This window comes from Oncorhynchus clarkii, chromosome 2, assembly GCF_045791955.1.
Source record: "Oncorhynchus clarkii lewisi isolate Uvic-CL-2024 chromosome 2, UVic_Ocla_1.0, whole genome shotgun sequence".
Lineage (NCBI taxonomy): Eukaryota > Metazoa > Chordata > Actinopteri > Salmoniformes > Salmonidae > Oncorhynchus > Oncorhynchus clarkii.
Window position 1 is genome coordinate 14,653,356 of NC_092148.1, and position 20,475 is coordinate 14,673,830.

Consider the following 20,475-nt stretch of genomic DNA (forward strand, 5'->3'; position numbering starts at 1 on the left):
ACACTCACCACAACGAAGGACAGGAGGTTTTCCTCTCAACATTCCTACACTCACCACAACTAGGGACAGGAGGTTTTCCTCTCAACGTCCCTACACTCACCACAACTAGGGACAGGAGGTTTTCCTCTCGAACTTCCCTACACTCACCACAAGTAGGTACAGGAGGTTTTGCTCTTAAACTTCCCTACACTCACCACAACTAGGGGCAGGAGGTTTACCTCACAACGTCCCTACACTCACCACCTCCCTACACTCACCACAACTAGGAACAGGAGGTTTTCCTCACAACGTCCCTACACTTACCACGTCCCTACACTCACCACGTCCCTACACTCACCACCTCTCTACACTCACCACAACTAGGAACAGGAGGTTTTCCTCTCTACCTCCCTAAACTCACCACAACTAGGGACAGGAGGTTTTCCTCTCAACGTCCCTAAACTCACCACAACTAGGGACAGGAGGTTTTCCTCTCAACATTCCTACACTCACCACAACGAGGGACAGGAGGTTTTCCTCTCAACATTCCTACACTCACCAGAACTAGGGACAGGAGGTTTTGCTCTCAACGTCCCTACACTCACCACAACTAGGGACAGGAGGTTTTCCTCTCAACGTCCCTACACTCACCACAACTAGGGACAGGAGGTGTTACTCTCGAACTTTCCTACACTCACCACAACTAGGGACAGGAGGTTTTCCCCTCAACGTCCCTACACTCACCACAACTAGGGACAGGAGGTTTTGCTCTCAACGTCCCTACACTCACCACAACTAGGGACATTAGGTTTACCTCACAATGTCCCTAAACTCACCACAACTAGGGACAGGAGGTTTTCCTCTCAACGTCCCTACACTCACCACAACTAGGGACAGGAGGTTTACCTCACAATGTCCCTACACTCACCACAACTAGGGACAGGAGGTTTACCTCACAACGTCCCTACACTCACCACAACTAGGGACAGGAGGTTTACCTCACAACGTCCTTACACTCACCACAACTAGGGACAGGAGGTTTTCCTCTCAATATTTCTACACTCACCACAACTAGGGACAGGAGGTTTTCCTCTCAACATTCCTACACTCACCACAACTAGGGACAGGAGGTTTTCCTCTCAATATTCCTACACTCACCACAACTAGGGACAGCAGGTTTTCCTCTCAATATTCCTACACTCACCACAACTACGGACAGGAGGTTTTCCTCTCAACATTCCTACACTCACCACAACGAAGGACAGGAGGTTTTCCTTTCAACATTCCTACACTCACCACAACGAAGGACAGGAGGTTTTCCTCTCAACATTGCTACACTCACCACAACTAGGGACAGGAGGTTTTCCTCTCAACGTCCCTACACTCACCACAACTAGAGGCAGGAGGTTTTCCTCTCAACATTCCTACACTCACCACAACTAGGGTCAGGAGGTTTTCCTCTCAACATTCCTACACTCACCACAACTAGGGACAGGAGGTTTTCCTCTCAACGTCCCTACACTCACCACAACTGGGGACAGGAGGTATACCTCACAATGTCCCTATACTCACCACAACTAGGGACAGGAGGTTTTCCTCTCAACGTCCCTACACTCACCATAACTAGGGACAGGAGGTTTTCCTCTCAACATTCCTACACTCACCACAATTAGGGGCAGGAGGTTTACCTCACAACGTCCCTACACTCACCACAACTAGGGGCCAGGAAGTTTACCTCACAACGTAACAATAATTGCTCTACTTTCAGGCCAGGTGTCATTCTAATAAATGAATCAGGCTATCCGGTTATTTGAGCCGAAGGGAGAGAAAGGGCCAAAAGCCGTAATGGGACGGCCAGGGGCCTGAGAGTGTGAGACAGGCTGAGGGAGTTTGTAACAGCATCACAGGATGTGATGTTAAACTAAATAGTGAAGAGGTTATGGTGTTGTGTACGTGGGTTGTGTACTTGGGTTGTGTATGTGGGTTGTAACGTGGGTTGTGTATGTGGGTTGTGTACGTGGGTTGTGTACGTGGGTTGTGTACGTGGGTTGTGTACGTGGGTTGTGTACGTGGGTTGTGTATGTGGGTTGTGTACGTGGGTTGTGTACGTGGGTTGTGTACGTGGGTTGTGTTTGTGGGTTGTGTACGTGGGTTGTGTACGTGGGTGAGTCGTTTGTAGCATGGGTAAACAAACAGTTAAAACACGGTGTGTCTTAAAATGACTCTCCCATTAGTCTAACCCTCACTTCTTCTCCGAGAAATGTGTGTGTGTGTGTGTGTGTGTGACTGTTTTTGTCCATTTTGTTTTGCGCATCACTGAATAGTGTGCCTGACCGTGTACCAGGGTTAAAATTATCCCAATATGAGCACATTAAACCATGCCAGATTATTCAAAATGTGTAGCTTTTTCCCGAAATGCCTGTCTGTGTTTGCCAGTGCAGAAAAGAGACAGAGACACAAAAGAGAGAGAGAGAGAGAGAAAAAGGGAAAGAGAGAGTAGGGCCGGGTGTGCTAGAACGAGTGTGGAAAATCCCTATGACTCTATATGGGAAAGGCAGACCTATTGTACAGCCGGCTTACTCTTTTCTCTCTCTCTCTCTTTCTCTCTCTCTCTCTCTCTCGCGCTCTCCGTTCCATCTCTCTCTCCCTCTGTTCCTTCTCTCTTTCTGTCTCTGCTGTGTGTAGCCTTCTCTGTGTGTAGTCAGCCCTCTGCCTCTCTGTGTGTAGTCAGCCCTCTGCCTCTCTGTGTGTAGTCAGCCCTCTGCCTCTCTGTGTGTAATCAGCCCTCTGCCTCTCTGTGTGTAATCAGCCCTCTGCCTCTCTGTGTGTAATCAGCCCTCTGCCTCTCTGTGTGTAATCAGCCCTCTGCCTCTCTGTGTGTAATCAGCCCTCGGCCTCTCTGTGTGAGTGACCTCACCCTGCCCACCATAGACCACCACCGCCTGATGGGATTTAAAATATGCCCCAATTGGTGTGTGTTTTTACCTGATGTGTTAATGTGAGCCCAGGCACACACACACACACACACACACACACACACACACACACACACACACACACACACACACACACAAAGCATAGAACAGCACAACCTGGGATCGTGTGTGTGTGTGTAGAGAAATTAGTTTGTAATACTAGAGCAGTGCGCAGATGTAAAACCATATGTCATAGTGACCAAGCTAATGTATGAAATAATATGCATTCCATTTCTCATTTAATCATTTAACCTGATGATGCATCTGTAAAAGCTCTGTTTAGTTTGTGGAGTGTTAGTGGAGGCTCATCCACAAATGTTAGGAACTGTGGCCTTTGGAACATCATAATTAGCTGGAGTGGGAATCATCAACACTCTTTACTTCCTCAAATCCACTCAACATGAATGTATATCCAGGACACGCATGCACATGCACATGCACACACTTTAGTGGATTACATGGAGGTGAATGGTGGTGTTATGAGCCCTCGGTGGGAAGTCATTCAGTGCAGTACACTTCCAGGTATGACATCATTTTCTAATCTCAGCCATTTTTGATGATGACGATAATAAATGACCACCTGTCTTCTCTCTCTCTCTCTCTCTCTCTCTCTCTCTCTCTCTCTCTCTCTCTCTCTCTCTCTCTCTCTCTCTCTCATTCTCTCTCTCTCTCTCTCTCTCATTCTCTCTCTCTCTCATTCTCTCTCTCTCTCTCTCTCTCTCTCTCATTCTCTCTCTCTCTCTCTCTCTCTCTCATTCTCTCTCTCTCTCTCTCTCTCTCTCATTCTCTCTCTCTCTCTCATTCTCTCTCATTCTCTCTCATTCTCTCCCATTCTCTCACTCTCGCTCTCTCTCTCTCTCTCTCTCTCTCTCTCTCTCTCATTCTCTCTCATTCTCTCTCATTCTCTCTCTCTCTCTCATTCTCTCATTCTCTCTCTCTCTCTCTCTCTCTCTCTCTCATTCTCTCTCTCTCTCATTCTCTCTCTCTCTCATTCTCTCTCATTCTCTCTCATTCTCTCTCTCACTCTCTCTCTCTCACTCTCTCTCTCTCATTCTCTCTCTCGTCTCTCTGTTTTTAGTCTGATTTTCAGAAGAACAAGGAAGGAAAAGGGGCAGTGAAAAATAGAGCAGAAGACCAGGGGGCGAACGGAACAGAAAGAAGAAGAAGAAACAGGGTAAAAATAAGACGAGCCAAAGAAAGGAGAGCAACCGTCAGCACTCACCCCACAGAGTATAAAGGCAGAAAGGAAAAGACGAGGTGAAGAGATGAAGCCACTAAAGAGACAGAGGGGATGCTCTCCCCCCTCCACGCGGGCCAAAGGGGGGAAGAAGAGAGGGGCGACAGAGACCCCCCCAGAGAGGGACAACAGGAACAAACTCAGGAAGGAGAACCAAGACGGACAGCCTCAATCCACGACCCCCGCCCACTTGCTACGGAAACAATCCAGAACCTCCTCTGACAGCTCTCAGCGGGAGCCAATCAGAGGCAGTGAAACCCCAAAGAAGGAGGGACCTAGAGAGCAGGTGCTGCCAAGGCAACCTGAAGATAAAGAGAAGACCGAGGACAGCAGAGGGGGGGTTGGGGGGAAACCAGGGGGGCCTAACAGCACCCCCACCTCCTCCCATAACAACATCCTCACCATCCCCACCCCCACTACCAGTCCCAGCCCTACCTCCATGTCCAGTAGGAAAACAGCCACCTTCAAGGCCAGAGTCCCCAAGAAGAAGTACATTGCTGAACACTATGCTGGTAGCAACGCGCCCAGCCTCACCTTCACCCCTGCCCCCATGCACAACAGCCACAGTAACTACAGTAGTACTAGCAGTAGTATTAACATCATCAACAGCAGTAGTACTAACAGTAATAACAGTAGTAATACCATTAGTAACAGTAGTAGGACCAACACTACTATTAATGGTATTAACAGTGGTACTAATAGCATTAGTAACAGCATTAGTAACAGCATAAGTAACAGCATTAGTAACAGCATTAGTAACAGCATTAGTAACAGCATTAGTAACAGCCATAGTAGCAGCTCAGTCAGCCACTCGTTAGCCCCCAGTGTGTCCAATGAGGAGAGGAGGGTAGCCGCTAGCAGCCACAGCCATGGCCCGGGGGAACAGGGAATGACAGGGGCCTCCATAGGGCCCAACAATGGTAGTGTGGCCCCCCAGGACAGAGAAAGAGACCCCCAGGGTGGAGAGGCAGAGGGGGCCCCTAACTCAGTACGCTCCATATCCACGGATACAGCCAGCGAGCACGATCTGGAGGTGAACTCCCAGCCCAGTACCAGCCCTGCTAGAGCCCCCTACCAGGGCAGTCTGTCCGGGGCGGATGCCCTGGCCAAAGGCCTGAAGAACCAGAGAGTTCTAGCCCGCTGTCGATGGAGAGACAGACTTAACGGAGAGCAAGGTGGGAGGGAGAGAGAGAGGGATGGACCCCTGTCTCCTATGTTCAGGGCTGGGGTGGTGCGGCGGGTGAGTGGGGGCAGCGCTGATATCCAGCTGCAGGGGGAGGAGGGGATACTCTGTTACCCCTTTCAGGGGGGGACCGCACACCCGGAGTGGGAGGAGACGAGCGTAGAGTTCATCCTGGACGCCCCTCCACCCGGCACGGCGTCCGTGGCCATCGGGACACGCGTATGTGTGCCTTTCAGAGGGGGAGGGGGGCGAGATGGGGGTGAACAGGGGACACCTCAGCTATACAGAGAAGGGGTGCTGTCCCAGGTAGACCCCCACCCTGCCGTGTCGTTCCCCTACAGGGTGCTACTGTGTGAGGATCTAGAGGTGCTGGAGAATGGATTGAGGGAGGAGGAGGGAGGGATGGAGGAGAAGAGGAGGAGGGCGCAGGCCCAGGCTGTATGGGTGTCCAGACAGAGCCTGAGGCTGCTGACTCCCCCCTGGGAACTGCCTCACCCAGAGAGGGAGAGAGAGAGGGAGAGAGAGAGGGAGGAAAGGGAGAGGGAGAGGAGGGAGGAGATGGAGGTGGAGAGGGAGGTGTGCCAGCTGAGTATTGGGATGGCGCTGGGTGGGCCGATGGGAGGGGGGGTGAGGTTGGTGCATAGCTTCTCTCCAGATGGGGTGGTGGGGGGGCATCACTATGGAAACACTCCCCCCCATCCCTCGTTGGTAACGACCAGCGTTGTCACCATCACTGGAGAGGGTTACCCTGACAGAGAGATAGAACAAGAGAGGGAACAAGAGAGACAGAAACAGCCCCAAACACCAGAGGAGGACATGGAGATGTCTAGGTTCACTATGGGCACCCAGCATCGCCACATCCTCTCCAAGCCCCTCCTCGGGGGGCACAGCTACCCCTCCTCCCAACACCTGGTCCAGGGCCTGAGCACGCCACTGGGCTCTCACCTGTCCTCCCTCACCTTGCCTGGCCCTGAGGCCCTGGGCATGACCCCCCCACCACACCTACCCCCTTCCAAGAGCGCCCTGGACAAGACCCCCTCCCAGATCCCCACCCCTATCCCTGGAGGGGGGTCTACCTCCTCCTCAGCCTCCTCCTCGCGCTCCCGCACCCCCCTGTCGGCCGCCCTGCAGAAGTACAAGAAGGGGGACGTGGTGTGCACCCCTAACGGTATCCGCAAGAAGTTCAACGGCAAGCAGTGGAGACGCCTCTGTTCCAGAGAGGGCTGTATGAAGGAGTCCCAGAGACGAGGCTACTGCTCACGGCACCTCTCCATGAGAACTAAAGAGATGGAGGGAGGGGGAGAGAGGGACAGGGGGAGAGGAGGAGGGGGGAGCAGTTCGGGGACTATCACCCCCTCAGACCTGCGTGGGTTTGACTGGGATGAGACGTCCAGAGACAGCAGCGAGGCCAGCAGTAGAGGAGACTCCCGCCCTCGGCTGGTGCTGCCCTCCCTTCTACCCCATGACTTCTCCAGGTTTGACTTTGACGAGTGTGAGGCAGCCACCATGCTTGTGTCTCTGGGCAGCTCTCACTCTGGGACCCCCTCCTTCTCCCCCATCTCCAACCAGTCCCCTTTCTCCCCCGCCCCCTCGCCCTCACCCTCCCCCCTCTTCGGATTCCGTCCCGCCAACTTCTCCCCCATCACCGCCTCCTCCGTCCTCCCCCCTCCTCGTAGACACAGACACCCCAGTGCCACGGGGGGCAAGCTGGGCACCCCTGGGGGGGCAGAGAGGGAGAGGCATACTTCAGGGGTCCAGCCGTCCTTCCACACTAACCTGACCTTCACTGTCCCCATGAGCCCTAGCAAACGCAAAATAGACGTTCCTCCTCCCCCTCCTCCCTCCTCCCACCCCCACCACGACCACCCCCCCAAACCTGAGCTGGAGCAGGGGGACCTGAACTCTGCCTCGTTCCCCGTCCTCTCCCCCCAGACCCCAGCACACACCCACGCTTACACACCCACCTTCTCCTCTCCCCAAGGGGTGAGCACACCAACCAGCCAGCCCCCCTCCTCCCCCGCCACCTCCCCCCCTCCCCTCCTGGTGTCCCCAACTCCCCCCTCCCCTCCAGACTCAGGCCCCCGCCGTTTCCACCCCACATCCCAGCAGGCCTTGCGGGACTCTCCAGTGATCGTGCGGAACCCGGAGGTTCCTCTGACCAAGTTCACAGAGCATCCGTTAGGCCGTGGGGGGGGGGGAGTAGGTGATCCTAGGAGTCTTAACAGCGTTACTCCCCAGTCTGTCTCCACTCTCCAAGTCCCTGTACCCATCAACGCTGCTGCTGCCGCGGCAACCAACGGCACCGTCCTCCTCCAGAGCCCCACCCCCACCTTGGTGCTGGTGTCATCCGCCCCACCCTCCCTGACCTCCGTCACCCCCGGTTACCCCGCTTTGGCTTGCATCTCCATCTCTACCACGCCCCCCTCTTCGGGACCCCCCCTCACCAACCCAGCCAGCCCAGGGGAAGGGCGGGGTAGGACGGAGAGGACAGGCTTGTTTGGGGGGGAGGTTCAGCAGCCAGTGGCCTGTCACCCCTCTCCTACAGCCCTGCTGCCCCTCATACTGCCTGCAGAGAACCTGCACCCCACACCATGCAAAGACATCATCATGGGACGCCCCGGGACAGGTGAGACACACTGGGAGACAGCCTGGACATGAAGGGATGAGATGGGTAGAGGAACGGGGAGGGATGAGATTTGGGTAGAGGAACGGGGAGGGATGAGATTTGGGTAGAGGAACGGGGAGGGATGAGATTTGGGTAGAGGAACGGGGAGGGATGAGATTTGGGTAGAGGAACAGGGAGGGATGAGATTTGGGTAGAGGAACAGGGAGGGATGAGATTTGGGTAGAGGAACAGGGAGGGATGAGATTTGGGTAGAGGAACAGGGAGGGATGAGATTTGGGTAGAGGAACAGGGAGGGATGAGATTTGGGTAGAGGAACAGGGAGGGATGAGATTTGGGTAGAGGAACAGGGAGAGGGATGCAGAGGGGTGAGATATGCTATGATTATAATATTATGATTATTTAATATGACTACTAGGCTTTGATTATTGTGTTTAACTCCAGGCGAGGACCTAAGTTGGCATCATGAAATGGAAGAGCTTTTGAAACGTGAATGCACGGTTTGTTGTAGCAGCAACAGCAGCATGAAAAATGGTTACCTAGTTTCATTTTCCACCAAATTCACATTTACGGAACAGGGATTGACTTCTGGGCAGGTCATTTCTCGTTAAACAGAATGAGTTTAGTGACATTTAGTGAAGGGAGGGTACTGGGATTTCTGGTCTGTTCAGCAGGGCTTACGGTCCGTGCTATCCTTGCTCCTTGGGACCTCCCTACCCCATTGAAGTTGGCATTTTAAAATACTTTAGGTTAGGGTAACAGTAGGGATTAAGGTTAGGTTTAGTTTAGGGACATCCCAAGGATCTCAGATAGCACTGACCCAGGGGTCAGAGTAGGGAAATCAGTTCAGTTTAAATGGGTATAAAATACAGGATATACTGTATGTAATGTAGGCCACATACGGACCGTTTCCCCCATCTCTCGCTGGGTGTGTGTGTGTCATCATTGTTTGAGACTGGGTTTAGATAGAGAGTGGGGAAGCCTCTGAAAGAGAGGATGGGAGGATGAATGACATTTGGTGTTTTGTCTTTGAGAGAATGCTACTGACATGAATCCTCTCAGGCCCATCTCTGCAGTGCCGTCTGACTGTAAGAAGGGGTACAGTCCCAGTTAGGATACGGTATGTAGGCTACCACTGCACCAGTACGGTCAATTCTATCATTCTGCTGTGTGTGTGTTCTGGTGTGTGTGTCAGTTTCTGTAATGAACAATAGGACATTATTGACAGGAGGTAATCCCACAGGAGAACCGGGGGGGGGGGTGTCTGTCTAAAGAGACGGAGGGATGGTTTGGTTAGTTGCCTTTCCCCAAAGGATATTATCTACTCACGCCACTTATCAATGACGCGTTGTGTGAGCGTTTGTCTCTGTGTGTGTGTCTCTGTGTCATGTTGTATAGAATGAAGGGGTAAAATAAGGTCTGGGAGTTATATTTGAGTGAGTTGCGTTGGGCTCATCCATTTTATAGTTGTGTGTGTTTGCATGCGCACGTTACAGTGCCAGAGTGCATGTGGGTGTGTAAAGAATCCTCTGTGCTTCAAGCTCCTGTGTGGGCTCTCTTTCTCTCTCTCTGTGTGTGTGTGTGTGTGTGTGTGTGTGTGTGTGTGTGTGTGTGTGTGTGTGTGTGTGTGTGTGTGTGTGTGTGTGTGTGTGTGTGTGTGTGTGTGTGTGTGTGTGTGATCAATAAACAGTGAATCAACATTTCTCCATCTGCGCTGGAGCAGTGATATGTCATTTAGATGGCCTGTTGTATTCAGTGTGATTGTATGTGTTGTAGGTCTAGCTATTTGTCTGTCTTTGCGAGACAAGTGTATGTGGGTGTTTTCTCTCTCTTGAGAGAAAGAGGGTGTGAGTTCTTGTTTGTGCATGTGGTTGTCAGAGAGAAACTAGGGAGGTGTGTACTTACTGCGTAGTTACGATGAGCTTTGAGTGTAAATTACACATACGAACAGGCCTCTACAATACTGCTACACACACACAACGAATAGCCTATCATGTTGCAGATAAAAGTGACATTATATACACTGAACAGAAACAGAAACGCAACATGGAATAACTTCAAAGACTTTACTGAGTTACAGTTCATATAAGGAAATCAGTCAATTGAAATAAATACATTAGGCCCTAATCTATGGATTTCTGTTAAGCGTGTGTAGCGGAGGCGAAGTCAGGTGAAGGAGAGCAGAGTGTAGCAAACAGGCACACTTTAATTACGTTCAAAATTGATAGCACAATAAAAACATACACAAGTGCCAAAACCACGGAAATAACTAAAGTAATGCCCCTGACAAACCACATAACAATAAACAATTACACACAAAGACATGATGGCAAAGAGAGGGCTAAATACATGTAGATTGATTAGGGGATAAAACCAGGTGTGTATGGGACAAGACAAAACAAATGGACATATGGCAAATGGAGCGGCGATGGCTAGAAAGCCGGTGACGTCGATCGCCGCCTGAACAAGGAGAGGAGAAATGACAGCCGGCCTCGGGGACGACCCGGAAGGCGAGGCGCAGGGCGATCCGCAGCAGTTCAGGATCCAAAAGATCTGCAACTCTCCTCCGGACCGTACCCCTCCCACTCCATTAGGTACTGAAGGCCCGACGCCTCGAATCCAGGATGGAATGAACGATGTACACCGGGACCCCCTCGATGTCCAAAGGGGGAGGAGGGACCTCCCGCACCTCAGATTCCTGGAGTGGACCAGCCACCACCGGCCTGAGGAGAGACACATGTAACGAGGGGTTAATACGATAATCAGAGTGAAGCTGTAATCTGTAACATACCTCTTTCACCCTCCTCAGGACTTTGAAGGGCCCCACAAACTGCGGTCCCAGCTTCCGGCAGGGCAGGCGGAGGGGCAGGTTACGGGTCGAGAGCCAGACCCGGCCCCCCGATGCGAACACCAGGGTCTCACTGCGGTGACGGTCCACGCTGGTTTTCTGGCGAAGTGTGGCTCGCTGGATGGAGGTGTACACGAGCGGCTTCCCATATCTCCTCCACACACCTAAATCAGTCGTCCACCGCAGGAGTCTCGGGCTGACCCTGATGCCACAGCGCCAGAACCGGCTGGTACCCCAATACGCACTGAAAGGGGGAGAGGTTAGTGTGGCGAAGCGAGTTCTGTGCCATCTCGGCCCAGGGCACGAACGCCGCCTACTCCCCCGGCCGGTCCTGGCAATATGACCGCAGAAACCTGCCCATATCCTGGTTGACTCTCTCTACCTGCCCGTTACTCTCGGGGTGAAAACCTGAGGTAAGGCTGATCGAGACCTCAGACGTTCCATGAATACCTTAAAAACTCTCAGCGTTGACTGGGGACCCCCATCCGACACTATATCCTCAGGCACCCCGTAGTGCCAGAAGACGTGAGTAAACAGGGCTTCCGCAGTCTGTAGGGCCGTAGGAAGACCGGGCAGAGGGAGGAAGCGACAGGACTTAGAAAAACGATCCACAACGACCAGGATCATAGTGTCTCCCTGTGAAAGAGGAAGATCTGTTAGGAAATCCACTGACAGATGTGACCAAGGTCGTTGTGGAACGGGTAAGGGGTGTAGCTTACCTCTGGGCAGGTGTCTCGGAGCCTTACACTGGTCGCACACCGAGCTGGAGGAAACATAAACCCTCACGCCCTTTGCCAAGGTGGGCCACCAGTACTTCCCAGTCAGACAGCGCACCGTCCGACCGATCCCCGGATGACCAAAGGAGGGAGACGTGTGGGCCCAATAGATCAACTGGTCACGGACATGAGACGAAACGTACATACTGTACGCCCAACGGGACACTGGAGGGGAGCGGGATCTGTATGCAACGCCTGCTCAATATCCGCATCCAGCTCCCAAACGACCGGCGCTACCAGGCAGGAGGCCGGGAGTATGGGAGTCTGATCCATGGGCCGCTCCTCTGTGTCATACAGCCGGGACAGTGCGTCTGCCTTCTTATTCTGGGAACCTGATCTGTAGGATAGGGTAAACACAAAACGGGTAAAGAACATCTTGCCTGACGAGGATTCAGTCTCCTCGCTGCCCGGAAGTGTACTCCAGGTTGCCGTGGTCAGTCCAGATGAGGAACGGGTGTTTAGCGCCCTCAAGCCAATGTCTCCATGCCTTCAACGCTTTAACCACAGCCAACAACTCCCGGTCCCCCACATCATAGTTAGCTGGGCTGGGCTTCTTTGAGAAGAAAGCACAGGGGCGGAGTTTCGGTGGCGTACCCGAGCGCTGTGAGAGCACTGCTCCTATCCCAGCCTCGGAAACGTCCACCTCCACTATGAAGGCCAAAGAGGGATCCGGATGGGCACGGGAGCCGAAGTAAACAGAGCTCTTAGCTGCCCAAAAGCCCTGTCCGCCTCAGCCGACCACTGCAACCGTACAGGACCCCCCTTCAGCAGTGAGGTAATGGGAGCAGCCACCTGGCCAAAACCCCGGATAAATCTCCGGTAGTAATTGGCAGACCCTAAAAAGCGCTGCTCCTCCTTTACCGTGGTGGGAGTCGGCCAATTACGCATGGCTGCAATGCGGTCACTCTCCATCTCCACCACTGATGTGGAAATGCGATACCCTAGGAAGAAGACAGCCTGCTGAAAGAACAGGCATTTCTCAGCCTTGACATACAGGTCATGCTCGTCCAAGTACCTGGAGGAGGAGCCAGGCCCAGCCAATCAGAATGAGTTTTTCCCACAAAAGGGCTTTATTAGAGAAAGAAATACTCCTCATTATCATCAGCTGTCCGGGTGGCTGGTCTCAGATGATCCCCCAGGTAAAGAAGCTGGATGTGGACTTCCTGGGCTGGCATGGTTATACGTGGTCTGTAGTTGTGAGGCCTGTTGGACGTACTGCTAAATTCTCTAAAACGAGGCGGCTTATGGTAGAGAAATTTACATTAAATTCTCTGGCAACAGCTCTGGTGGCCATTCCTGCAGTCAGCATGCCAATTGACAAAACTGCACATTTTAGAAGTGGCCAAGTAAATATATATATATTTTATAACATCACATACTTTCACACTGGGCAGATGATGATTCCAGCCCCCCCTCCCCTCCATTATCTACTGAATGTGTCATGCCCTGACCTTAGTTATCTTTGTTTTCTTTATTATTTTGGTTAGGTCAGGGTGTGACGAGGGTCTGTGGTTTGTTTCGTTTTTGTATTGTCTAGGGGATTTTGTTTGTCTAGGAGTTTTTGTAAGTCTAGGTCTATATGTCTATGGTTGCCTAGATTGGTTCTCAATTAGAGGCAGCTGTTTATCGTTGTCTCTGATTGGGGACCATATTTAGGTAGCCATATTCCTTGGGTTGTTTGTGGGTTCTTGGTCTATGTTTAGTTGCCTGTCTGCACTACGCATATTAGCTTCACGGGTTGTTCTTTTGATAGGTTGTTCAGTGTTCTTTCTTTAATAAAAGAAGTATGTACGCTTACCACGTTGCGCCTTGGTCTCCTCCATACAACGACCGTGACAGAATGGCTGTACAATTGAGTTAGTTGGTAGAACTCCAGCTTTGGCTAGAGGAGATATGTGAGAGAGAAGGGAGGAGGAGGAGTGAGTCAGGTAAATTAGATTGAACTCTGTTGAGGAAGTGAGACAGAAGGATGAGTTTTCTGCAGCTTCCTTCCCCTGTTTCCACTCCTCCTTCCACCCATCCAATACAATATTCCATTTATTCATGTTTATTATCGTCACACACACTTCAAAGTCACAGTCTGGGATTTGTGTTTCAGCCTAACAGAAGCCCTGCCATTCGGTTTGGTGAACTGAGGGATGTGGCTGGGAAATGTAACCACTCTCAAACTCAGACGGAACTCTGGATTCAGGGACTGCGTGTGTGTTTGTAACTTAAAGTTCATTTTATAAAGGGAGTAAGAGGGTCAATGTCAGAGCAGAGGGTAGTTCTGTAAAATTGATAGAACCATTGAGCGACTACATGAGAAAAGGATGAGGTGGAGGGAGAGAGGATGAAAGGGAAAAGTATGTCATATGTGCATGATGCATTGTAAGTCGTGTGTGTGCAACCACGCATCAATCATCAAACACCGGAAATGATGTGTACGTGCCAAATGTCTGTTGCCATGGCAACAAAGCAAACACTCCCATACACCAATGTACACACACACAACATGCAGTACAAATAGAAGCTGGCGCTACGCAGTTCCCCTTCCCTTCGCAGTCAGTGGAAGTGGAAAGAGATAGTCCTGCCTCTTTCGGTTCATCTCTGACATTTTAGTTAACATTTGATCATGAACGCAAGACGACAATTCTGATGTAGCTCTCTAAATTGATTTGTAGTTGACGTTGAAGTGCTCGGGGTCAAATCTTTATTTCCAAGTTTGTACTGTTAATGTTACCACAGAACCCAGCCAGAAATACACATCACACAAAGTCATGGCAACTGTGTTTTTCTCAGGCTCTTTTACCTGCTAAGGGCAATTTGCTGTACATCATATGGAACAACATGGACGCATAAATAGTACTCTGATAAACAACTTAGGCCTCTACATTACATTTTGACACGCCTACTCTAACATTTTGATTTCAGAATCTGACTGTTCTCTAAATAATTCAAATCAACGGTTTCACTTCTTATTCTAGTTAGGCTATGTGCTCCACCTTTAAAGTGACCACCTACAGCAGTAGCCTAGTTCTGGCCAGGCCCATTCAAACAAGTTTATGCCGTTACTTTCTGGAATACAAATCTACTGTATTTAGCATGAATGAACCTTTTGTAGTGAGGTTAGGACTGTGCGTGTGGTTGGTGTGTGCTTCATACAGAGTCTATTAGAACTAACTTCTCAGCCCTGTGTTAGTTAGTAGACCCTGTTAGTTTCTCAGAGCCAAATGGAAACTCCAGCTTTCTCTGTGATTATGAGGTGAAATCTTGATAGTCAGTGCTTCACGGCCAGCCTGACTGGGCTTAGCTCCTTCACACACACCTACCCAACAGCAGGCTGGCAGACACAGACACCCAAATCTGGGCACACAAACACACCCAACATAGGGCACTCACTTATACACACACACCCAACACAGGGCACTCACTTATACACACACACCCAACACAGGGCACTCACTTATACACACACACCCAACACAGGGCACTCACTTATACACACACACCCAACACAGGGCACTCACTTATACACACACGCACCCAACACAGGGCACTCACTTATACACACACACCCAACACAGGGCACTCACTTATACACACACACCCAACACAGGGCACTCACTTATACACACACACCCAACACAGGGCACTCACTTATACACACACACACCTAAAACAGAGTACTCACTTATACACACACACCCAACACAGGGCACTCACTTATACACACACACCCAACACAGGGCACTCACTTATACACACACACCCAACAAAGGGCACTCACGTATACACACACACACCTAAAACAGAGTACTCACTTATACACACACACCATACACAGGGCACTCACTTATACACACACATACACACACACTATACACAAGGCACTCATTTATACACACACACCCAACACAGGGCACTCACTTATGCACTTATACACACACACACACACTCAGGAAAAGCAACTGGAGACCCGTCTCTTCCCCTCTCCTTTCTCTGTCTCGCTCTGCCTTTCCCAAACCACAAAAAGCTCCCATTCTCCATGTTAACCCTTCGCTCCATAGACTGCAGTCTCCTCCTTTCCCTCTCGCCATCCTGGTCTACCCGGATACAGATACCCGGGAATAACAACCCCCCCCCCCCCCCCCCCCCCCCCTTTACGTAACACTTAAAGCCCCGCACTGGCTCCCAGACCATGGCAACAGACTACCACACATCTGGATAGACTAACACTCATTCATATCGTGATAGTTATATTACCGTGTATATATAGTCAAATACACAAGGGCAGGCTTATGCGTCACTATTGTACTTCATAAAACATATATTTTTTGGGGGGGGGGGTCTAAAAAGTGCATTTTTAATGTTCCTCTGAAGTGCAGGTGCTCTCCGACCTAAGTTATACTTAGCTTTACTTTAGGAGAGGAGTTTTTATTTTAGGGAGGTCGAACATCTCTCTTCCCGCTCTCCTCTCTCTCCTGCTCGAGTGTTTTCCCAGGCTGTCTGGCATGGCTCTGTCCGTCTGCTGGTGCTTTATCTGCTGGCTCATACTGCCTCCAGGTGGACAAACACACACATTACATCTCAGCCGCAGAACAGGGACGGGGAGGACGGCGCACCTAGACGCTGATCTGGAGTCAGTTTGGTGTGTTCCCCCCTATAATGGTTAGGGTTTGGCAATGTTGAGTTGATCCTAGATCAGTGGCTAGGGAGTGAGAACAGGAGAAGTACTGTGCTCTGAAACATGGTAATGCTCAATGTTAGTGCGCATGTGTCCTGTGTCTGAAAATAACAGACGATAAAGAGCTCGACTGTCGATGGTGGATATGTGTGTATCGAAGAACACTGAGCATCTCTTGTACCCATGCCCATGATTTGTCTGGGCAGGCTGGATCACACACTGAAACACACACAGCTTATGGTCTCAGGAAAGCTTCAGGATGACATGACGCACACTAGTTCTGCATTTTGACAGAAGCTGAATTCCATGATTTGATTACGCACGAATAGTTGACATCATAACACTCTGTCTCTAGGGAAGACACAGAGGCCAGGTGGAGGGTGGTGTGTGTTGTGGTGTGTTCAGGGGGCCATTGGTCTCCACAAGTGACATGGGGACCTGTGCCCAACATGACTGTTACCGTGGTAACTGTGGAGGGTGGAAAATCGAGTTATAATTGGATAGAGCAAATGACTAGTAGGAGAAAGGAGAGAGAGGGGGAGAGATGGATTTGGGGAGTGGGAGAAAGAGGCGAGAGAGGGAGAGACTGTGGTGTGCCCCTATATGTGATGCCAGGTGAGAGAGGGAGTCAGGGTGGGTGTTGGAGGGGGTGGAAAGTCAGGGACTTCACGTAGAGCCTCATGTCAGAGAACAGGAAACACCTTCAGAGAAACTGGACATAAACGCACAGACACACACCTCATACAGTGTGAAGATATTCCTGTAGACACAGAGTATTATGCAGTCCCTCAATATGTAGCTTTTGGTTCGATAAGAACAAACTCCTACACAGATACAGGGCAGAGCTCCACCAATCAGAGACAGGAGAGGGAGATCGTTAAGCTTTGCTGAGGTGGTCTCTCTCTTTCGAGATTTTCTCCCTTTAATTTCAACACTCTCCTCTCCATGTCATTTCATTTTGTCCGGAGGACTAGTGGTTTGTCACTATTCAGTCAAGTCTGCATGGTGATCTATTAGGTCTCTCAGAGGTAGGGGAGTATTCAGCCCAAGTGATCTCATAATTCTAGGTTTAGTCTATACTCAATTTAATGGCTTGAATGTCTATTGATAATCTCTTGTATTTCCTGCCTGTTGTTCTGTGATCTGTCTGCACCCGCGTGCTGTTTCATTTGTTGCTACCCAACATTCTTTCCTACCAAACATAATCACATAGCCTACCAAACGAAATGACTCTTGTATAACTTGCACATGTTAAAGCCCCCATGTAGTCTTTTTCTTTTTATATCATCACTGTGGGCCCAATTCAGACACAGGAAATGAATACCTTTCCTACACACGCCTTTCCTATGCACTCTCAGTAGTTGGTATTCACATTTACCTTATGCCAGGTACATAACAGGCTTTTCCGGCGTGGTTCCCTTGTGCGCTCTGAATACATTTTATTCAACCGCTGAAAACCCACCCACTTGCCGGCCAACAGATTTTCTCATTGAGTTTTGATTCAATGTATCTAAAGCCATCCCTTTAAATGTGGCACCTTTAATTAGAATTGTCTCGACAGACTATATGGAGGGAACAGTTCAGATTATTAGGGATCAATGAAAGAAAGACATGAAAATACATGTATATTCAGCTCTGTTTCATCATCTTGTAGATGATTTAGGGTTAGGAAAGCATTTATAAACTCATAAAAAAACAGGCTTGTAGAGGCTTTACGCACAAAATATACTGAATAAAAATATAATACGTAATCATTTCAAAGATTTTACTGAGTTACAGTTCATAGAAGGAAATCAGTTAATTTCATACATTCATTAGGTTCTGATCTATGTATTTCACATTACTGGGAATATAGATATCCATCGGTTGATCACAGATACCTTTAATTTAAAAAAGGTAGGGGCGTGGATCAGAAAACCAGTCAGTAGATGTTGACCACCATTTGCCTCATGCAGCGTGACACATTTCCTTTGCATAGAGTTGGTCAGGCTGTTGATTGTGGCCTGCGTTGATATTTTTGTTCAGTGTAGTTTAATAACAGTGTACCCTCAGCGACAGGGCTGTAACCTCCCCTCTCTCCCTCTGTCGCTCTCTGTAGCGGTTTATATGTATTGACATGGTCAGAGCTCAGGGCAGTTTCAAAGCTGTAGTCTCTCACTCTTTTCGTCGAGCTCGGGTCTAATGCCCATTAGTTTATCCGTTCGCTTAACGCCACAGGCTTGGGCATTCCCATGACAGAAGTGACTCCCTCAGAGACTGGGGAGAAAATCCCAGCTGAATGAACAACACAATGAATGACAGATTAGAACACTTCGAAGAATAAGTCTGTTTCGACTGCCATTTAAATGTTGATGAAGTTAATCTTTAAATTTTTCCTGAATTTTTCATTTAAGCAAAAAGGTAGGATGCTGTTGACAGTAGCTGAGAGCAGATACTGTATGTCTGTCTTTCAGTAGTGGTTCTGGAACGTTAATATAAGTTCTTTACTATGACAACAACATCTGCCTGATCTGAGCTAGTCGCGCTCGCTGTGACCTTATTGGCTGGCTCCCAAAGCTCCCTGTGAGATGACTGGCTAGAAGAGGGAGATTGACCCTCCCTCTATTGTATTTGAACAGAACACTTCAAATATAATGTACACTGTGCTGGAGGGTATTAGATAAACTATTTGTCATAGTTTAGACTGTGTGTTATTAAGTACACTATTTGCAGCTATTAGTGAGAATTGTGTTTAGATGTACTGTGCCAACACACTCAATTTGTCATAATGTGTGCATGTTTTCTATTAGCAGCAGTATTAGTGATAAATGATGTGGACATCTATAGGCAACCTTTTATCCAGTAATAGGAGTTGCAGTTAGTGCCCTTAGTAGTTGATTTGTGTGTTTGTACTCACTGCACTGTGTGTGTGTGTGTGTGTGTGTGTGTGTGTGTGTGTGTGTGTGTGTGTGTGTGTGTGTGTGTGTGTGTGTGTGTGTGTGTGTGTGTGTGTGTGTGTGTGTGTGTGTAATCCATCTCCCCCATCTCTGGTCTCTCCACCCTTCCTCCCATAAGAGTTTTGTTTTCCCTCCCTCTCTCCTCCCCTCTACACAGAATGACTGTTAGTCTATTTTTACACTGATACTACCTCCCTCTCTTCTATTCCCACCCATTTTCCCCTGTTTCTAAAACCTCCACCACTCATTGTCTTTCTCAGTCCTGGTTTGTGTGTAAGTGCGACTGCGTATGTGTGTACAGGTGTGCATGTGTATACAGTACACGCTTGTGTTCTTGTATCTGTCAGAAAGCGTGTGTGCTTGTTGTGTGTGTGCATGATGTGTGTGCTCAACATATACACACACACACACATTTAAAAGTCAGTCTAGGGAATGTTAAGCTGCACTATGGAAACATTTTGAAAATGTATATTCAGGAATTGAATGGGCTTTTTATGGTGGAAAATGACATCATTGCTCTCCTCCCCTCTCCGTTTCTGACTAATGACACGGAAACTGAGAGAAACGCTCCACAAACAACTCAATCATTTACCACTCAGTTTACATGCCAGTGTGTGTGCCAACCACACATAGCAGTGTGTGTGTGTGTGTGTGTGTGTGTGTGTGTGTGTGTGTGTGTGTGTGTGTGTGTGGTGTACACATGTGGTTAAATAACATGTTGTAATAGAGTGAATAATTGTCCAACCATCTGATTTTATGGTGGTGAAAATGTATTTCATCGTTCCACAACCATTAGGCTACTTCTAATACTTCTAATGCTCATGACTACCATTATGTGGAACTGCTGCTGCTGTCTGTACTGCCACTATTTAAAACACAATGGTAGTGGAGCAATTAGTTGAAGAAGTAGTAGAATGGTAATCTAGTTGGAAAAGACACTAGCGTTGGTTCCTCTAAGCTTCTCTAATGCTGCTAATTACTCATTACCAATACTCTGTCTCTTTTTAGCATTCCTGTAATTCAGTCACATGGTGTGTGTGTATGCACTGCTGAGTCACAAAACACATGGCTGAGCACTGAGCAGCAGTTATAACATCAGAGAGTAGGCTACATTAGATGATGCTAGATGACTGGTTGATGTTATTACACTGTAATAACCCTACAGGCTCAGAGGATAAATGACATGATTCCTGGAATGTGGAAGGGAATTGTCTGGAAATATTATTAATGCATTTAATAACAAAAAGCCCAA

At 49.3% G+C, this 20,475-nt stretch overlaps 1 protein-coding gene across 1 annotated transcript in view; it reads left to right on the forward strand.

Moving 5' to 3' along the window:
• Positions 1–4,113: 4,113 nt before the first annotated feature.
• The window catches only part of LOC139422403 (protein capicua homolog), a 45,945-nt gene continuing 29,583 nt past the window's right edge, over positions 4,114–20,475 (forward strand). The window contains exon 1 of the mRNA XM_071173598.1: positions 4,114–8,000. Coding sequence (XP_071029699.1) covers positions 4,220–8,000 — 3,781 coding nt within the window. The 5' untranslated portion in view covers positions 4,114–4,219. The remainder of the gene's footprint in view (positions 8,001–20,475) is intronic.